The sequence below is a fragment of the Mesoplodon bidens genome (genome assembly GCF_964165515.1).
Source record: "Mesoplodon bidens genome assembly, chromosome: 3".
Classification (NCBI taxonomy): Eukaryota; Metazoa; Chordata; class Mammalia; order Artiodactyla; family Ziphiidae; genus Mesoplodon; species Mesoplodon bidens.
Genome location: NC_138178.1, coordinates 42324836 through 42344356, shown reverse-complemented (window position 1 = coordinate 42344356; position 19521 = coordinate 42324836). Strand labels below are relative to the sequence as shown.

Here is a 19521-nt window from a genome sequence, read left to right as displayed (position 1 = left end):
CTCCACCCAGCCTCCACCACCACGCCTTTTGAGTCATGCATTGATTTTCCTACATCATCTCCCTTCTTAGGTTGGTTGGGCCAAAGCATAGCCCCGCCTCATTCAAGCTCACGTACATCTAGTTCCTACAGAGGCCCTGTGATATGTGGGATACTTGCAGGAAGCTGTGGGCATTTGATTGTGTTCCCTGACTGGTGGGCTGGGAAGTGAGCTGTTAGCTGAGGCAGGGAGGGTGTGGGGCGCCACTTCTTACAGCGCCAAAAGGCTGAATGATCAAACTGAGAGAGGGTGGTCCATAACAGAGTCAAGTCTAATATACAACAGAACCAAAGTCAAGGAGTCACTGCTCAAAGCCAGACTGCCAAATCCAAAGGAGGGCACCCAGAAAGCAGGGCAAGTACAAGCAAGTTGAAACATCAGGGAATTCATGAGGAGCTAAATGAGAGGGCGGGTCAGGAGTAACTTCTGAGTCAGCTGTATCTAATTTATACTTGATTCTTGGAGTGATGGGGGAGGGCCTGTCTGCCAGAAGGGCATGGACAGTGGAAACACAAAAATGAGTAAGATTCAGTCCTCCTTAAATTCCTGACATTGTCACCATTAAACGGAGAACTTTGTTGCTGTTAATATCCGTGGATATTAATTTAGGTTAGAATTTAGGATACTAATACCTAAGTGCCTTCTGTATGCCAGGCACTGCTCTAAGTATTTTTACACATGAATCCTCATAATAGTCCTACTGTGAAGTTCGACTGTGATTCCTATTTCAGAGGTGAAGAGACTGAAGCTAGGTAATTTGCAGAAATTCACACAACTAACAGAAGTGAGATCTGAACTGGGCAAGTCTGACCCCAAAGTGCACACCTGTAACTCCCATTCATTACAGCCTCATAGACTGAGAGAATTCTTCAAAGAAAATAATCACTTTACCTCCTTGACCATGAAAAGGTGTGAGACAGCAAATACAGAAATTAGATACAGGCCTTCTATGCTTCTTCTTGGACCTCAACATCAGTCTAAGTGACAAAGAGTTAGGGCAGAGCTCAGCAGGGTGGCAGAAAGAGTAGGTTTTCTTGTTTTTCCAGGACAAGCCTTTACAATGTAACTTTATTTTTAGTGTTCCCTGTTTTGAATCCCAGCATAGCTTACAAAAAATTTAATTCCAAAGTTAATATAAAAAATTCAAGGTAAAACACTTAACCCATTTGGGGTTAAGTATATCTGTATTCTTGTTCCCATTTATTCTAACAAATGTTAACTGTTTAGCTGAATGTGTGTGTGTGTGTATTTTCGTTTTAATAAGGAGGTCTTGTTCCTCCCCTGGCTACTTCTGGTTGTCTACTTCTTATCTTCCTCATAATAAGGGCACTCTATGGTCCTTTCTAGCAAATGTACTTTTCTAATATGAGAACATGGTGCCAATCATTTATTTTAAAGAGACAATGTGTCTTAAAATTATCTAGATTAAATCAGTCTTTACTTTCATTTTAAAAGAAAAGTTTATTATTCCTAGTGTTCTGTACATTTTCACTTGGAAATTTCATTCCAGACACAAATGAATACATTACATCTTTGAAAGCAGAAAGATCTGGATTAATTAAAACAGTATACCTTTACCTTAGCATTAGGTCAGGCTGGCAAATTCCAAAAGGTTAAACACTGCACCTATCTGTGCCGACTGGAATCCTTATTAATTATCATGGTAAAAGTATTTCATGTTTCATACATTTTGCTTTTTTACACATTTATTTCCCACATAATGTTCAATTTCACATTTAAAAGGCAAATTAATCTTTAATTCCCTAATGAATATAATCAATGTCTACCTGTGAAAAGTTTCAAAATGAAAACTGAAACTATGTGGATTTATCAATAACTGCTTAGCCAGATAAATGTTGCCAATATAAGTTTAAACAGCTTACAAAGTATTATTTCCTTTGTTCTCTTCAAAACAATACAGATACACATAAGGTCACACATTACAGGCAGCTGAACTGGTAAGATATTACACATTGGTGGCATGCAAGTATTTTACATTTTTAAATGCAATGAAAAATGCTGCTTATTTGTTTTCTTTAGATAGATGAAACAGAATTAAGATAAAGTTTTAATTAAAATATAAATATTATTCCATGAATATAGTGGGGTTTTTTAAAACCAAAGTGGCAGAGATGAGAATTTTAGTTCAGAATAATTTCTTTCTTAACTAAAGATTGTCACTGGCAAAATTTGGTACTAAAATAAAATTTCCTTAAAAAGTACATTTTCTATCCATCTCATTTCACCATATGGCCAATTCTTATCTATCCACAGTTAGATTATCCACAGGAAAGTTTTAATCCTGGATCAGCTTCTCCCAATCACACAGTGTACTTCTGATTCTGATTGGCTTCTCTCTGTTATCCAGTCAATATGTGCTCAGTCAGACACACACACACACACACACACTCTCACTCTCTCTCTCTCTCTCTCTCTCTCTCTCTCTCTCTCTCTCCCTCTCCCTAAATAAAAACCTATGAAAAACATGCCATGTTTACTGTGCTCAGTTTCTTTGCATTTCCTCCTCTTTCTCCACCATGAGAAATAAAATATGAGGAGAAAATATCGTACATTTTAAAATGTCAAAAAGGCTGCTCCTCCAGAACTATTCTGAAAACAGTAAAACCGCTGCAGAGGAACAAATAACTCTGTGGAATGTTCAGGCCTCTTCCTCTGAACAAAGCCTATGGAGGGGAGATGGAGCCACAAGGGAGGCATTGCACACCCGCACCCACGTTCAGAGGCAATGGAAACATTTAGAATCACAGGATTGTAACATTTAGGAGCTGGAAGGGACCTTAGAGAGCATCTAACTCACTTCATTTTACAAATGAAATGAAGACAAGATAGATGGAAAGACCCGCCCAAAGTCACACATAGTTGACATACAAATCAGTACTATTTTCCAAAAATATCACTTGGTGGAAAATTGAGCATAATTCTTGAGGGGTTGGAGGATAATTCGATTCAAGCAACATTTATTAAGCACCTATTATACACAAGGCACCTTACTAGATGTTACTGAAGATGCAAAGATTGATGAGACAGTCCCTGCTTCCCAGTGCTTATAAAAGTTCCTTGAGGCTATGTTTCAATATCTTTCTTAGCAGAAAATAATACTGATCAGGACTAAGGTTGCTGGTGATAACAAAGCAGCTGATGCCCAGGAGAGCTGATCTCACAAGTAACACTTTCTCCCCTTCACCATCAGGGCTTGAGCCTGTTACACAGCTGTTGGGGCCCTAAGGACAGTCTTCTTTCCTAGGCCTCCAATCACACCTCAGATCTTAGCCAACCCCAACCCGAGTAGTGACAAAGCTGACAGGAGGGCAGCAGTGTGCCAGACCCTCCTCTCAACTCCTAATCACTGTTTGCTTTCCCCTTAGTGTCTCTGCAAGGATCCTGATCACATCCCAGGGTACTGTCAAAGTGGCCCAGGAAAATGCCCACCCACATAACTTCACTGGTATATCTAACACCCACTGTGCCCATCAACCACTTCTCCCACCCCTATGTGGAAAGTAAAATAATTCCAGTCTCCTACATCATACCCATGTTTTAATTCCTCATATTCAAAAAGATGTGAGAGATGCAATTGTTGGTTAGCATAAAATGGATTCAAGAGGCAGTGGAAAACATTAGTGAATAGATAATAAAAATGATCTCCCACTTTTGTATAGCCCTTTCCAGTATAGTGTTTTCATCCCATTATCTGATTATATTCTCACCACAAGTCTGTGAGGTAGTTAGTGAAGTTTATTCCCATTATAGTATAGCTGAAGAACCTAAGGCTTGAGAGACCAAGTGGCTTGCCCCAAAGTCTCCCAGCTAAGAAAGTATGGAGCCAAGTGTCCAAGTTTCTTGACTCCAAATCCAGTGCTCTTTCCCCTATATAGTCTATAATTGTCAGGCAATTGAATGAATTGCCCATGATCATATACCTGCTAAGTGTTGGTGATGGGATTAAGAGTCAGCCTCCAAACCTGTTAGTATGGTGCCCTTCCACCATACCAACTAGCAGAGCCAATGTGCTCAGAATGACTACCATGGAAGATGTCAGAGAAAAGTCTAGTCTCCTTCACCCTCTCCCAAGTCAATGATGCATCACAAAACTGGGATAACCTCTGGTACGTGTACAACCTTCCTAGAATAGTACCCAGAGGCAGGTTATAAATTCAAACCTTGCAACTCCTCCATCCATCTAATGAATGTTTAATTATAGCTGTTAGGGGAAGATGGGAAAGAGGTAAGCTGAGCAGAGCTTACTCCTACCCTTAAGCAAATCAAAACCTTTAATTTCCATCTTCCTTCCCCACAGCACTTAGCCCCTCCACTCTACTAAACTCCTGAACCACAAAACAAAATTCAATCTGACCTAGAGTTGGGAGCAAGAAAATGAATACATCCTTAAGTTTCTGGGTACTTTTCTCTCTCCAGCTTGTTACCAAGGGGCCTGATCATGTGATTTTCATCCAGAGGGCTCCCCTGATGCTCCCAAGCATTCTCACACTTTTCGTTTGCATGTGTCTCAATCCTTGAGCATTGAGGATGGCATGGTGAGTGGTGGGGATATTTTAAATGAGGAGCAAACTGCTACTGGAAGGCAGAGCTAAATTATTTCTTCTTAGTTCTCTATTCATTAAAATGAAAATAGCTCTCATTGCTTCATTAGTGGAACAGAGGAAGGAAGCTTCAGAATCATGACTTAAAACCCAACTCCAGAAACAGTTCCACCGAGTACAGGTAACATAGCACAGAACGAAGTATTCACAGCTTACTGCCCCCTGCCCATTTTTGCTTATGCAATCAATACTTGAGCTAAAGCTGCTATCCACTTTTCAATAAGGCACTCTACCCCAAAACCCAGAAACACTGATCAAATTATATGAATCCAGAGTTCTTTCACTTCCTGTCTCCTTCACAGTGCCTAGAAGAGGGCTAAGTACATCATGCCCACAAAAAATGAAAATATCCCCAAACTCTTTTGTAAATTTTAAAGGGCTATCTTACATTTAAAACATGTTGATGCTTAAACTGGTTTCAAGTTTGACTGTCGGAAATATTCTCATGGTAGTTATTCAGAACACACTGGTTTCCCTAATGCTGGTGACCTGCCAGGGGCCACATTTCTGTCTGGAAGAGAAGCAGTTGTTCTTCTGGTTTGATGTGCCAGGCTTTCCTTAGGGAAATTGTGTTGCGGAGTATAGGCATTGGGATGTTTTCTCAGTTTTTAAATGGAGATGGGCTTTTACTGTAAGATGAACTGCGTGCTCTAAGATGGGTGAGTTGCACGAGCCCCTCCAGGTTAGTGATTCTCTACCTAACCTAGGCCTGCAGCAACTCTAAGAAGGAAAGGGGAGAGGGACTGGGAGACAGCATCTCCCTTCAATCAGGAGTCCAGCTTTGGCCAAACACCTCCTTACAGTATTTGGCGATCTTTATGTACAAAATATTTATATACAATAAATCCTACAAAGATGGAAGGGGCTTAATCATGTGGATGAAGATGAAAGTGCTTTCACCCATACACTTTAGGCATATGGAGAGATTTGAGGCCGGAACAATGAAATGATTTCCAGGCTTCTGATATTCATTCCCTAAGCATTATCTTCCATACATGCTGTGAAATTTGGTGGTTGGTGACATAAGCCACAAACTCTAGGGAGTGATTTCACATTTCACCTAGGCCTGAAGCAACTCTAAAAAGGACAAGGGAAATGGGTCTGGGGAGAAAGTATCTCCCTTCAATCAGTGGTCCAGATGCAGTCAAATACCCAGTTAGATATTTGGATATTTGAAAACATGCACACATGCACACACACACGCACACACGCGTGCGCGCGTATTTACATTACGCCCTACCAAGACGAAAGGAAGGGATTTAATCATGCTGATGAGGATAAAAGTTTCCTTTATACACTTCTGGCAGATGGGGAGATGTAGTGCTGAACTAATTATATGATCTCTCTAGACCTCCAAAATGTATCTCCTAAAAGTCATCTTCCACATATGCTGTGATGGGTATTGGTGATAGGAGCCTGCGAGTCCAGGTGAGTGATTTTACACTTAGGGTGGGCCTGCACAGTCTAAAAGGGGAAAGAAGGTGGTCTGGGGAGAGATGATCTCCTTTCAATCAACTGTCCAGATGTTGCCAAATATCTCGATATAATATTTGGCAAAATGCATACATATAAAAATATTTTATATACATTATGCTCCACCATGATGGATGGTAAGGGATGAATCATGCTCAGGATCACGAAAGAGCTTCTACTTACACACACTTGGCAGACAGGGAAATGAAGTCCTAGGCTAATTAAATGATTTATAGGCTCCCCAAAATGTAAGTTTATCTTCTAATAGTTATATGAATACTCATGGAAATGTCACCTTTCGAGCTACTACAAAAACACAGGTAATGATAAGATAAACTGATTAATAATAAATATTTGACTTAACAGACTCTATATACATGTGACCCAACTATTTTATAAGCTAAAAACAGTGCTAAATTTTGACAATATCCCATTATCTTGCTTTAATACTATCGACAACTGCAGCACAGTCACTATCAAGTCCTGATTTTTTTTCTTGCTTTCTGACAGGGTTTGCCAAGAATTGCTTTAGCCTCCGGTCCACAGCACCTTGGGGCTGCAGGGAACACTCCGTAGGATCCAAGATTTCTTAGGGGTGGAGGCAAGAAAGAGAGTAAATGAGAAAAGAAAGGAAAAAGTCTTACTTAGAGGGGCATGTCAGCAACTCTGCACTTAAACATATTTGCAACAAATCTAAAGCGATAGGAGAAAGACAACTAAGAGATGTGTCTTCCCTGGCAACATGGTAACCAAAACAAGTATACAAAAAGAAGAAGAAGAGGGAGAGGGAGGGGGAGAGAGAAAGGGAGAGGGAGAGGAGGGAGAGGAAGAAGGAGGAGAAGAACTGTATACATTTTACCCAGTGGTGTGCTGCTGAATGTTTATTAACCAGCAAACTGGGGGTAGGGGAGATGGGGTGAAAGCCCTGATTTGTAATATTTGCTAATTTCCATGGTATAGATACTCTCACCATGGCCAATTTCAAACTACCAACAAGAAGTACTGAACTTCTGAGTTGGGAAGAACTACTGAGTTGGGCAGAGATGTATAAGAGCACACCACGATATAGTATTTCTGCCATACAGACACAGTAAGTGCAAACAATCTCAAGAGTATGAAAAATAGTAAAGTGTATTTTTGAGTATTACTTTTGTTTTTTAATATAATTTATTTAATTGTAAGTGCATGTCATTTACTTTTTAATAATGGTTGTGTTTAACTACCAGTTTACAAAATTCCTGATAATAATGAGTAAGCCTGTGAGTTGACTCTAACATACCACACCTAAATGAGAAACAGGGAAAGGAAAAATCAGACTGAAAACTGTCCAGTAGCAGTTGCTACATAGATAGATAGATAGATAGATAGGGAGATGCAGTAGAAAGCTAATTAAAGGATTTTTAGGGTTTCCAAAATTCAACATGCTCTGCTCATTATTCCCTCAAAAAGTATAAAATATTCTTATGTCTCAAAGGATTTTATTTGTTTTCTTCTACTTTCTTTTCCAAAGGATTTTACAGATAGAGATGTGGGCATTTATAATACAGGTAAATGTTCAATTTTATAAGGGCTTTCCATCCTAAACAGTTTCCATGTGCTTTATAAACTAACTAGAATAATATATGAATTGTTTTTTCATTTATTTATTTTACTGCTATCAAGCAACTCAGGAACACTCAATTACTTAGTAAATTCTGGATTGGGCCCACCTTCTGCCTGAGTCAGCAACTTCTTTAGATCCAGTTGCCACCAGGACAAAGGATGTCACCTTTACAAGGCTCAGAATTATAAGGAAAAGAAGAAAAAAAGAGAATGAGTTGGAAGGAAAGGAGGTGGGGAAGGGAGGCAGAGGTGTCTAAGGCAGTGTCAGAGGGTCACCAAGTCCAGCCTCAAGCACTGACAGTTGTGAGCTGGTGTCAAAGGCTGCAGTCACATGTTTCCTTAGCTTAATATCGCACTGGTGCACTGCTAGATGAAAAGATTCATGCATCTACCATGCAATCATCTCAATGGTACTTTCACAGGCTTTGTCCTTGGGATGACAAACATCTGGATAAACGATAATTCACATTTTTTCCTGATGTTTGAAAATGTCTGGATGGATCATGCCATGTGGACAAAATCTGTATAATTAACTTGAATGTTCACATTTCATCCTGTGATCTTGTGGCCCTAAAGACAAAGCAATAAATGCTTCTAAAATTTGCCAAAATAATGCAATCATGTGTAACAGACAACCTTAAGGTGCGTTATTATTATTTTATTTAGGAATGTACTATTTTAAAAGCTTCCCTCTTGCTAAAATTTAAAAATTTGCCATCATGGCTGGAAAACTTTAAAACATCTTTGTCGAAAGCTATCCATAGAGTGATGTTAAAGATCGAATTTATGTGGAATAATCAGTAAAAGTAGGTATGCTAATTCATTTTGCTACTTGTGAGTCTGGTTTGAAGCTATTTTTGTGGGTGAAAGAATATTTCATACCTATTTGCTAAAGCTATGCTTATGTATCAAAATGCTGTCTTCTTTTTATGAAGATGACACCACTGATCTTCAACCAGTAGGGCATGTGCATTTAGTGATTTTTCTGGAACTAAGGGAGAATTTGTGTTAAGTTGGTCACATTTTTTCACCCAGTGAAAGATTGGCAATACTAACTTCGTATGTGGTCAGCAGAACGCTTCTGATGTATTTAGCCTAACTCAAAGCTATGCATGTAAACAGAGATAGGCCTCTATCTTAATCACAGTTACAAACACATTTATATACCAAGTTCCTTTCAATGGTTAAAACAAAAAAAAGTTCATGTAAGAAAGCAAGACCGCCCAATATGAAAGTCACTAAACCATTTTCAATTGTTGTCACCCACTAAGATCTGCATAAGTCCATTGGTGCAAGTTGCCAGAGGTGCCCATGAGCAAATAAAACAATCGTATATGTTTAAAAATCCCAGACAAATACGTAGTGCTAAAAAAGAATAACAATTAAATTATTAGTTGTGTGGTTAACGGAAATGAACAACCTTTGATAAAATGGTCCCAAAGGAGAAGGAGAAGAGCTTTTGTTTTGAAATTGCCACCGTGGTGAAATTGCCACTTCCTCTTCTTCTGGAAGTTTATCTTCGGTCTCCTTCAACTCGCTTTTTACGAACTAGGTGAGAAAGAAAGGTTTAAAAAGACAAAATGAAGGAATATTTCTTAAACTTCAGACAAACAACAATAATCACACAGAATAGCAATCTCACACACTTGAGAATACAGTTATCAAAAATTTCAATATTTAATTACCCGTGGCAATAAATGGAAATGATAGATTAGTCCAGTGTCTTTTGTAATTTACATTCAAATAAAGCTAAGTCTGATAGTCGGGAACTTGAATGTTAGAGCTCTACCATTTCTATGGAGTAGAAGGTCCAGAACAAACCCACGAAACACTGAACTTCTAAATATTTTCACGTTTACTTATCCACAACACATCTTCTCAGCTTCTGTGTAACTCAGTCACGAACTGGCTATAACTAACTCCCCAGGATGACACATTCACAATTCTGATTTTGGATTGAAAACCAAGAGGAGCTGCAAACAGAAATTTAATGTTTCTAAATCTGTTTTAAATGGAAACTTCGAAGTATCAACCTCCAAGGAAGGTATGATTCAGATGGCTAGCAAACTCAAGAGATTAAGCTTCCTTTAATCTGGTACTTAGTATCAAAGAAGCTGTCCTGACTGCCTTCCCAGTTTCTGCAACCCTCTTCTTCCCCCTCTCACCTCCCCACCTGCAGGCCCCTCTGGTGGATAGGAAGAGGGCTGCTCCAATCTTCCTGGATTTGGCAAAAAAAAAAAAGGTGCCCTGGCTGTGGCCCTGCCTCAACTTCCCACTTTAAATAGCCCAGACTGCTCCTGCTCGGCTACAGAAAATTCAACAAAAGCTGTTGCCCACAGCTGCCGCTCCTGGTCTCAGGACTGCCTCTCCATTTACTTCAGACCTCTTGTTTTGCCTTTTTTCTTTGCTCTCTGTGCTGTTCAGATGAGGACCCATGTGTTTTCCCAGGAATCTTCCAACTGCTGCTCTAATCATTCCCCAAAGCCCTGTTTGCTGGGCTGCCCCCTGAGCCTCACCCTTTGCACCTTGGAGGCAGGCATTGCCATATGCCTGGCCAGCCTCTGGGTGCCATTCACTGAACCTTTGCTGGGCCTCAGGGTCTTGGGCAGCAAACTGGACACTAACATGTACCTGCCCCCTTCCGGTTCTAACCCTTAACTTCCATCTTGTCCACCATCTGAACCCTCTCCATGGCCAGCACTATATTTGGTGGGTCACCTTGTCCAGTTGCCCCGTCCAAGGTCTGGCATTCTGTCCCTGAACCTCAGACTGGGGACTGAGCTCTGTTATTGGCAGACTGCTTGCCAAGTGGACTATCTGCACCTGGATGGTCTTGCTCCACACTGCTTCAGGTGGCTGGGATGTCCCCAGACCAAGCCTTCCCAATCAGTCCCATCCTTTTTTGCTGTGGTTGATCAGGACATGCCCCACCTCATTCTAAGAGAAGTCCTCAGCAAAGAGTGGGTAGCAGGAAAGATTAAAGAGAGGCTAACTGAAAAGCTACTTCTGAGCTTAACCTTTAAAAAACACAGCTCTGTTAGGTCATTTCACATGTAAATCACCAATAACCATACTTAAACCCAAGTACAAAAGCACAGTCAGGAGTCAAACATAAGTGAATTGGGAATTTCCATGTCACTGTGTCCATCTTGTGGTGTAGATAACAACAGAGGGTGATTACATGTAAGAAGTAAGTAAAGGAGAAGTAAATGCACAAAGGAAATCAAGCAAAAATCAAAGCCTGTCTGGAAAAAAATGAACAAACAGTTCCTCTTGAAAGCATGCTACAATAAACCTTAAACACTGTGAAGATGATGAGGATTCCTATGACCATGTAATAATGTGCTTCTGATGAAGGGCTGACATGACACCAAAGGCCAGTGGAAAGGTATCTGTGAGATGTTATATCTGAAGTGGAGAAATGAATGGTCATCCTGCTCTTCTAATTGCTAACAGCACATATTATGGCTGCATTACCCAGGTCATTATTCTTTGTGATGGCAGCTGCCACTCTTGTTCGTGGTCCTTGCTTGGTAAACTGATATCCAAACTTGAGGATCCTTGAATTCTCCTCGAGCATCTGGGCAATTTCCATCTCTACGGCTGTTCCCAACTGCTGTCTCTGATTGCAGGTGTGGACACATACAGAGAATGGCCAAGAAGGAAGAGGAAACAGTTACTCACATGGGAAAGATGCATGGCTATTTGTTGGACAAAAAGGCAAAAGTCTCAAATTGAAAGGGACAAAATCACTTGAGGTATTTTCTCTCATACAGTTATTTGAGACCTGTTCCTTGTGGAGAAGCAAAATCCAACAGACAGCTGAATCTGCTGGCATGTTAAACTGAAAAGACTAAGCAAATTATTTATGAAGGAAAAGACAATTCCAGATGTAAAATTAAAGCAAAACGAACACTTGGTGTTTCCAATTACCCCAGTATCTGCTGTTTAAACAAGGGGTGTTTTTTTTAATAGGGACACTGTCTTATAGCAATAATCCAATTACGGAATTTTCTATTCTGGGGTCCATATCCAAAAATAACTGAAGATGGGTCATTCTCTCCCAACAGTCTCACTAAGAGATCCTCAAGAGGCTTTATTAAAGTGGTTTGAACTATAGCTAGTTGAATTATCAAACACTGAAGGGGTTATTGGATTACAGAAAAATCCCCTAAGTTTTCTGAGTTGGTGGAAAGAGGTTTTTTGTCTGTTTGCTTTTTAAGTTGAGACATAGAATAATAATTTAAAAAGTAGAGTTAAAAAACAGGGCATGTACATTTAGGAATTTACAGTTAAATTTAGGGAACATAGTATATTTTTTCATACTATATAAATTAATATTTTTAGAAAGTACAAAGAAAAGACAAACAAAAAAAGTGTGTAAAATATAAAAGCTCCCTTTCCCCAGTATTCCCATTCCCCATACAGAAAGCCAGTTTGGCATGTAGTCTTTAAAACATTTTCTGTGCATTCATATGTCTACGTAATCACATGTACATTTAGGCTTTTTTTCACATAAATGGGTCACACTAGCATATTGTTCTGAAACATGTTTTTATTCTTCATTTAACATTAAGAACATCTTTTCACGTAGGTAAGTATGTTTCCCTCATCCTTGTAAACAATTGCGCAGCACTGTATTGTAGTAAGTGATCATAATTTATTTAGCTTTGCTCTACTGACTGCTACATTCCTTTCCATTCCTATTCCAAACTATGCTATGGTGAACTTCCCTTGCACACAAAGTATGTCCTGAGGCATTTCTGCCAGTGTGCCTGTAGGGCAAATTATAGCTGGGCCCAAGAGTAAGCATGTTTCAAATTTTGATAAATTACTGACTTACCATCAAAGGTTGTGACAATTTTTACTCCTGCCGATAGTGTTGGAGAGCTAGTGTTCCCTACTTTAGCCAACATGGGATATTATGAATCTTTTTCACCTTTTTCAATCTAAGGGGTAAAAATTTATTTCACTTGTATTTATTTAATTGCTTCAATTTGCATTTCTCAAATTATGACTAAGAACAATTCATTTTCTCATGCATTTGTATTTCTTTGTTTGGAAACTACCAACCTCTGTCATTTGTATATTTTTCTACCAGCTTGTGGTTCCTGTTTTTAAAATTTATATATTAGGAAATTAGCCCTTTGTCAAACATGCTAAAAAAACTTTGCTCAGTTTGTCTTTTGACTTTCTGATTAAGACCTTTTTTCATTTTCATATAGTCAAATATATTAGTCTCTTAGATTTTATGTCATGTTGAGGAAGCCTCTCTACTTCTCATTTCTTCCATTTGTTTTATGATTTCATATATTTTAATATTTAAATCTTCATTTTACCTGGAATGAATTTTAGTAGAAGAATTAAGATAGAGCCCCAACGTAATTTTGTTCCAAAATGCTAGTGAGTCACAACATTGTAAATCAACTATTCTCCAATAGAAAATTTTAAAAAAATGCTAGTGAATAGACCCACCATCTTTTACTTCATTCTTTCCCCACTGAGTTGAAATACTACCTTGCTGCAAAATTCTCAGGTGTACTTGGGTGTGTTTCTGGACCCTGTAGCTTTGCCAATTCTATGTCTGTGCCTGAATCATGCAATTTTGATTAAATATATTAAATATATATATACACACACACATCTTTTAAATACATTAAATATATTAAAATGCGTAACATATTAAAAGATATATTTAAATATATATATATCTTTTAAATTTGGAAAATTTAAGTATTGGGCAGATGAAGAAGAAAAGTTAATGGAGGAATTTTTGTGTTCTAGGCAAGTTCTAAGGCTTAACTCTGTTCCTCTTCTTTCTTTTCATCCAGCAACCTGTCAAAGGAGTCTCTCCCCAAGAAATGAACAAAATGTGATATTTCCAGTCAGAAAATAACAATTCTGGGTATCCACAGTATAGAGATTACTGTTCTCAGCAGTGTAGGGCCATGGGAGCGAGAGGCAGCAAAAAGGTAAGAGATACTGACCTCAAAGTTTCATGAGCAACTTTAGTTCATGACACACTTTCAAACAACGGGGCTGTATTAGAGATTGAGACTTGAGTTAAGGTCGGGGCTGCCATAGTTATGGCTTATGCCCCTGGGGTGGGCCAAAGGTGCTATCCAAGGGCAGAAGGAGCTCAAGATGGATGTAGCTGACTGAGGGGGATGACATAACACCCCTCTATTTCCCCTCACAAACCTTAGGCATTTGGAGTCTTAGATTTGGGTAATATACAGCTTGAGCATGCTGTGGTGATAAAAGGATATAAGAGCCGAAGAAAATTATATTGGGAGGAGGGCATATAAAAGAAGGGGAGAAAGTAATATAGCATAGAGCATCTTTCTTAGCCTGAGTCTTTTTTTTTTTTTTTTTTGAGATCTTTTGTGTTGTATAAACCCAGGGCAACAAATGGGCACCAAAATTTCTTATAATTTGGATGTTTCTCTTTTTTATTTTAAATCACTAAATACAAAGAAAAAGAAACAAAAGTTAAGCACACAGTCCTTCAGATCACCTTTTTTTGTGACCTTTTTTCTCTACTCAAATTTATTTAGCAGTTACCCATCTGTTTCATTAATATGCATCACTGATTGTTCTTCTCACAGGGGCACCTGACTAAATCATCACTTGTTTACCTGGAGCTTAGTCATGGCAGCTCACGCCAGTGCTGGATTCTCAGCAGGCCTTCATTTTGGTGCAACTGCCTGCTGCAATGATGCTAAATTGGTCTCGGCTGCTGGCCCTTCCTGAGGAACCTGTCTTAGAGATTATTTTATTTCAGACCCTTCACTGTACAGATGAGGAAACTGAGGTCTACTTCTAACAGTCTATGAGTCAATGAAGAAAATTTGGATGGAAGAGAAGTTTTGAGTCTGAATTTCCTTCATTGGAATAAAGCAAATAATTTTTCCAGTTGCTTTAGAACTTAACACTATTTCTTATCATAAGTAAAGAGAAGCCCTTTCAGAGGCGTACTGGGAGATGAAAGTTGAAAAATTACACAAATCCACCCCTAGATGACTGAGGACAGGAGATGAGGTTTGATGCTTCAGAGGGATTTAAGAGAGCAGACTTTATATTTCAGGGTCTTCTTCACATTCATTCTAAAAAGCTGTTCTAAATTTTCAGGATTTCAGCTCATTTAATAGGTATAGGGTTGCTAGATTTAGTAAACAAAAAAACAGGACACAATTAAATTTGAATTTCAATAAATAACAAATAATGTTTTAGTAAAAGTATGTCCCAAATGTTTCATGGGACATACTTGTACTAAAAATAATCCACTGTTTATCTGAAATTCGAATTTTACTGTATTTTATCTGGCAACCCTAACTAGGTAGTATCTTACAAGGAATTGGTAACAAAGTACCTGGAACATGATTTCAGATATGGGGTTTCACAAGGGCCTGAACCAACACAGAAAGTTAAACATACTTTGGAATGAGGTATCCACGGCTGTCCTAGCACTCTTGGAAATATTTACGAAGAGTCCTCATAACTTCCCCCTGATACTAGCCTATTTGATACATATCCCTGAGCTATCACGTCTTTTCACTCACTTAATATTTCCCTCTAGCTTGTTTTCCTACTCTCCCACTCCCTAATTTACTAGCAGCTGGACACATTAGGATACACAGCAGCAAGCTTCCTAAGTGTGTACAGCCACGTGTGCACATTCCCAGGGATTCACTCCACACCTCTGCAAAGGAAAGCTGTTCTGATAATGCATCCCTTCTAGGGAGGCTGAGAGTGAGGGAGTACCTGTCTCCTGGTGGGGTTCCCCTGCTCCCCTGGCAACAAGGCTCAGGAGGAGTCTAGGGACAGAAGACCTGCACTGAAACAGCCCACTTGTTCTGGTTAGCAAAAAAAAAAAAAAAAAAAAAAAAAAAAAAAGGAGACCAGAGGGCTTCCCTGGTGGCGCAGTGGTTGAGAGTCCGCCTGCCGATGCAGGGACACGGGTTCGTGCCCCGGTCCGGGAAGATCCCGCATGCCGCGGAGCGGCTGGGCCCGTGAGCCATGGCCGCTGAGCCTACGCGTCCGGAGCCTGTGCTCCACAACGGGAGAGGCCACAACAGTGAGAGGCCCGCGTACCGCAAAAAAAAAAAAGGAGAGTAGAACTATTCATGGGATCTGTTGGGGGTCGCCAGGCTTAGGCAATAGTCTTGGGTGGGACCCTGGGGCTTCATCACATCTTGGAGGGTCTAGACCAGGGATTTTCCTAGACATGCAGGGGTCACTTCCCCTACTGCCCGTCCCGTCACCCCACAGGGGAATGCTCACAGCACAAGTCTCTTTGCTTTCTCCTCTTTCTGGTCCATTCCAAGGCCCTTTATTCCAACTATACACTGTCTAGACCTCGCAGATTCACTGAATCCCACTGCAGACACGTCCCTGTAGCCAAAGGGGAAGGGCACAGCATCATGCTGAGAACTGAGAGTTGCTATCTGAGAGCAGGAACCAGCTGAAACCAGCAGAGCGACTACAGCAACACTGTAGGCTGATGCTGGGAAAAAGAGGTCTTCGGGGTACAGGAGGGGGTGGCTCCAGGGAAAAGTGGCTTGCTTTGGCTGTTGGTGGGACCTGGAGCAATGCTGCAGGAGAGCTGAGATTGTGATCACACTGTGGGTATGGCCTACTACTCTAAGCCAGGCCATCTACTAGAACCCCGAGTCCTTGAAACAAGGCTCTGTGTCTAGTACCAGACAGCAGGAGCCCAGAACTGCTCTTTTGGCTCTGGCAGCCTCCAACCAAGGACAAGGAGTCTGTTTCTGGGTGTGGCCATTCCGCTTTTCTCATAGTCCCAGTGAGAGGCAACAGCAAGGCTGGGGCAGGACTGCGCTGAAGTTCCTGCTAAGAGGCAAGGATGATGAAGGCTGAACAAAGCAGCTGTCAACACCTCTGCCCCCATCTCCTCTTTTTCCTCCTCTGGTGCCTGACTAGCGCAGGGCTGGGGAGAGCTTTCTGTCTCAGGTTTCCCCACTGTGCACCGTTTAATTATTAATATGCTCTCCCACACACCCTCCACACGCCGGAAGCTGTCATAATTTACCAGAAAGCCAGAACATCAAGTTAAATCACAGAACTTTGTCTTTTAACTCCCTCCATTGTGGTATTCCTCCCTTTCACATGTACCCTGTGCATTAACTCACCTGGTTGTCGATCTTGATCTCTGTCAAGGTGTCATTTTCTTTGAGTGCCTCTACAAGGGCCAGGATCCCAGTACCAGTGATAAAATTGGATTCTATGTTCAGACTTTTCAAGGTCTTGTTTACTTTTAGCATATCTGCAAAAGCCTTATTATGTGAAAAAGAAAATAACCATTAGGGTTTCTGAAGATTTATTTACTAAGCTTCCCACCCCCACATTAAATACATATTTTTTACAGTACTTAAAGAAAACCTTAGTTAAATCATACTTTCACCTCCAAGTAACAAAGATAATAATTTAAAAATGCAATAAAGATAGTTCAGTTCAGCCGTCCAGACTTATGAATTTCACATACATGCAAAACTAAAAAAAAAAAAAAAAAAAAGGATACTGACATAGAATTAACAACTTTGTTTTTGTTTTTTCGGTACGCGGGCCTCTCACTGTTGTGGCCTCTCCTGTTGCAGAGCACAGGCTCCGGATGCGCAGGCTCAGTGGCCATGGCTCACGGGCCCAGCCACTCCGCGGCATGTGGGATCTTCCTGGACCGGGGCACAAACCCGTGTCCCCTGCGTCGGCAGGCGGACTCTCAACCACTGCACCACCAGGGAAGCCCAACAACTTTGTTTTATTAAGTAAGGAAGGACATTAAAAAAAAAAAAACTCACTACCATCTGTTACCAATGTCAGTTTTTTTTTGAGAAAACGCATTTTAACATTAGGAAAAGTGTAGAAAGGACATAATCTCAGAATTATTTCATTTTTTCCCTTTTACTATGAATGGATAAAAATTTTTTATCATTGACTAGCATTTGGGCACTACTTCAGGTCATCACAAATCAGGATTTTTCAAAGATAACTTTTGGAACCGCTGAAGACTCCTCCCAGTTCAAGACAGCAGACTGCACACATGAACCTGTCTGCTACCTTTGCACACATGAACCTGTCTGCTACCTTTATTCCCAAAGTTTCCCACTGTCATGAAGAAAAGATATAATTTTTAAGTGGCTGGAACTCTCACAGTGCAAGAAAACAAAAAAAAGAGGGCCATTATCTTGAAGAATTACTAAAATACAGAAAACAGAACGATTGGTGGAGAAATTAGCATAAAATTGCCTGAGATGCCAGAGGTAAAAGCTGATTAGAGTGTCTCATTAAAGAGCTGCCTTAGCGGGCTTCCCTGGTGGCGCAGTGGTTGAGAGTCCGCCTGCCGATGCAGGGGACACGGGTTCGTGCCCCAGTCCGGGAAGATCCCACATGCTGCGGAGCGGCTGGGCCCGTGAGCCATGGCCGCTGAGCCTGCGTGTTCGGAGCCTATGCTCCGCAACGGGAGAGGCCACAACAGTGAGAGGCCCGCATACCGCAAAAAAAAGGGGGCTGCCTTAGGAACAGGTGGGTCAGCTAGAGCAGGTGGTGAGCACACCATCCCTCCCTGCGGCTTCCCTGAAAAAAGAGCAACTGCCTGCATAACCATCAGTGAGAAATCTCCCAGGAAGAGGCTCTAGTGAGGGTGCTAGGTCCCAAGAGAGAAGCAGTGCAGAAACTGAGGCACCTCTAGATCTTCCACCAGATACCGTGTCAGAGAAGGGAGAGGAGAGAGGCGGCTATTGCCCAGGAAGGAAATATACTGAAATGCATCTCTTGCAGAGTGAAGCCCTACAACCTGGAGCACTTGCAGAGGACTCCCTGGTTGCCTGCCAGCTTCTCATGCACACAATGCAGAGAAGGCCACCAATCAATTCACCTGCCTGCTTACAAAAGCACTCACTCATTCATTCATTCATTCAACCAAAAAAGACTATTTATCAGGCTTCTACTGTGTGCTAGCAGTAGAGAAAACAAAAATCCCTGTTCTAGGGAGCTTATATTTGAGTAGGAGGGGCAGAGTCAATAATTAATCAATAAAATATATGGCCTGTCAGTTGGTAACAAATGGAGAAACATAAAGGGGCTTCCCTTATAAGGGAGAGATCTGTTGGTGAACCAGATCGACATAACAGGAGAGGAAATAGTCCCAGTTTACACAAATCAGTTTTGTTCTCTATCTGGAAATATGACCAGGCAACCAATGATTACTAGACATATTAGGGAAACCAACACCATGAAAGAGAAAAGCCAAGTTGACCAAACAGGAGAACATGCCATACAGGGAACAGAGATTAGTCAGAAAACATAAATATGTAAAACTTCTAATTGTTATAGTCTCTCTCCACCCTGCCCTACTTCAAAAAAAAAAAAAAGAAGAAAAAGGAGAAAGAAAAAACATTGTAGCCATAAAATAAATAAATACTGGCTATTACATATATCTTAAAAAAGAGGACAACAAACAAGAAAAAGTTTTGAAAATCTGTACTACACTGAAATTTTAAAAAGCAATGGGCATTTAGAATTATAAAATGATCATGGCTGAAGAGCAAGTTGGTGATCTAGAATACGGAACTGAGGATGTTTTAAAAAATGTAGAGTAAAAGACAAAGAGAAAATACAAGAGAAATGTTAGGAGGTACGGAGGGAAAGATCCAGAAGCTCAACATTCATCTTATTGGAGTTTCAGAAGGACCAAAAAAAAAAAAAAAAGACAACAGAAAGGAAGAAACTATAAAATAATAGGGAAAGATTTCCCAGAGTTAAAGAA

General features: G+C 40.4%; 1 protein-coding gene across 2 annotated transcripts in view; it reads right to left on the bottom strand.

The window, feature by feature from the left end:
* Positions 1–9150: 9150 nt before the first annotated feature.
* TMOD2 (tropomodulin 2) overlaps positions 9151–19521 on the bottom strand; it is a 45606-nt gene continuing 35235 nt past the window's right edge. For both annotated transcript variants that reach the window (XM_081227974.1, XM_081227973.1), the window contains exons 8-10: positions 16889–17032; positions 11214–11358; positions 9151–9284 (exon numbers count right to left, since the gene is read on the bottom strand). In XM_081227974.1, the coding sequence (XP_081084100.1) occupies positions 9250–9284; positions 11214–11358; positions 16889–17032 (324 nt within the window). In that variant the 3' untranslated portion in view covers positions 9151–9249. The remainder of the gene's footprint in view (positions 9285–11213; positions 11359–16888; positions 17033–19521) is intronic.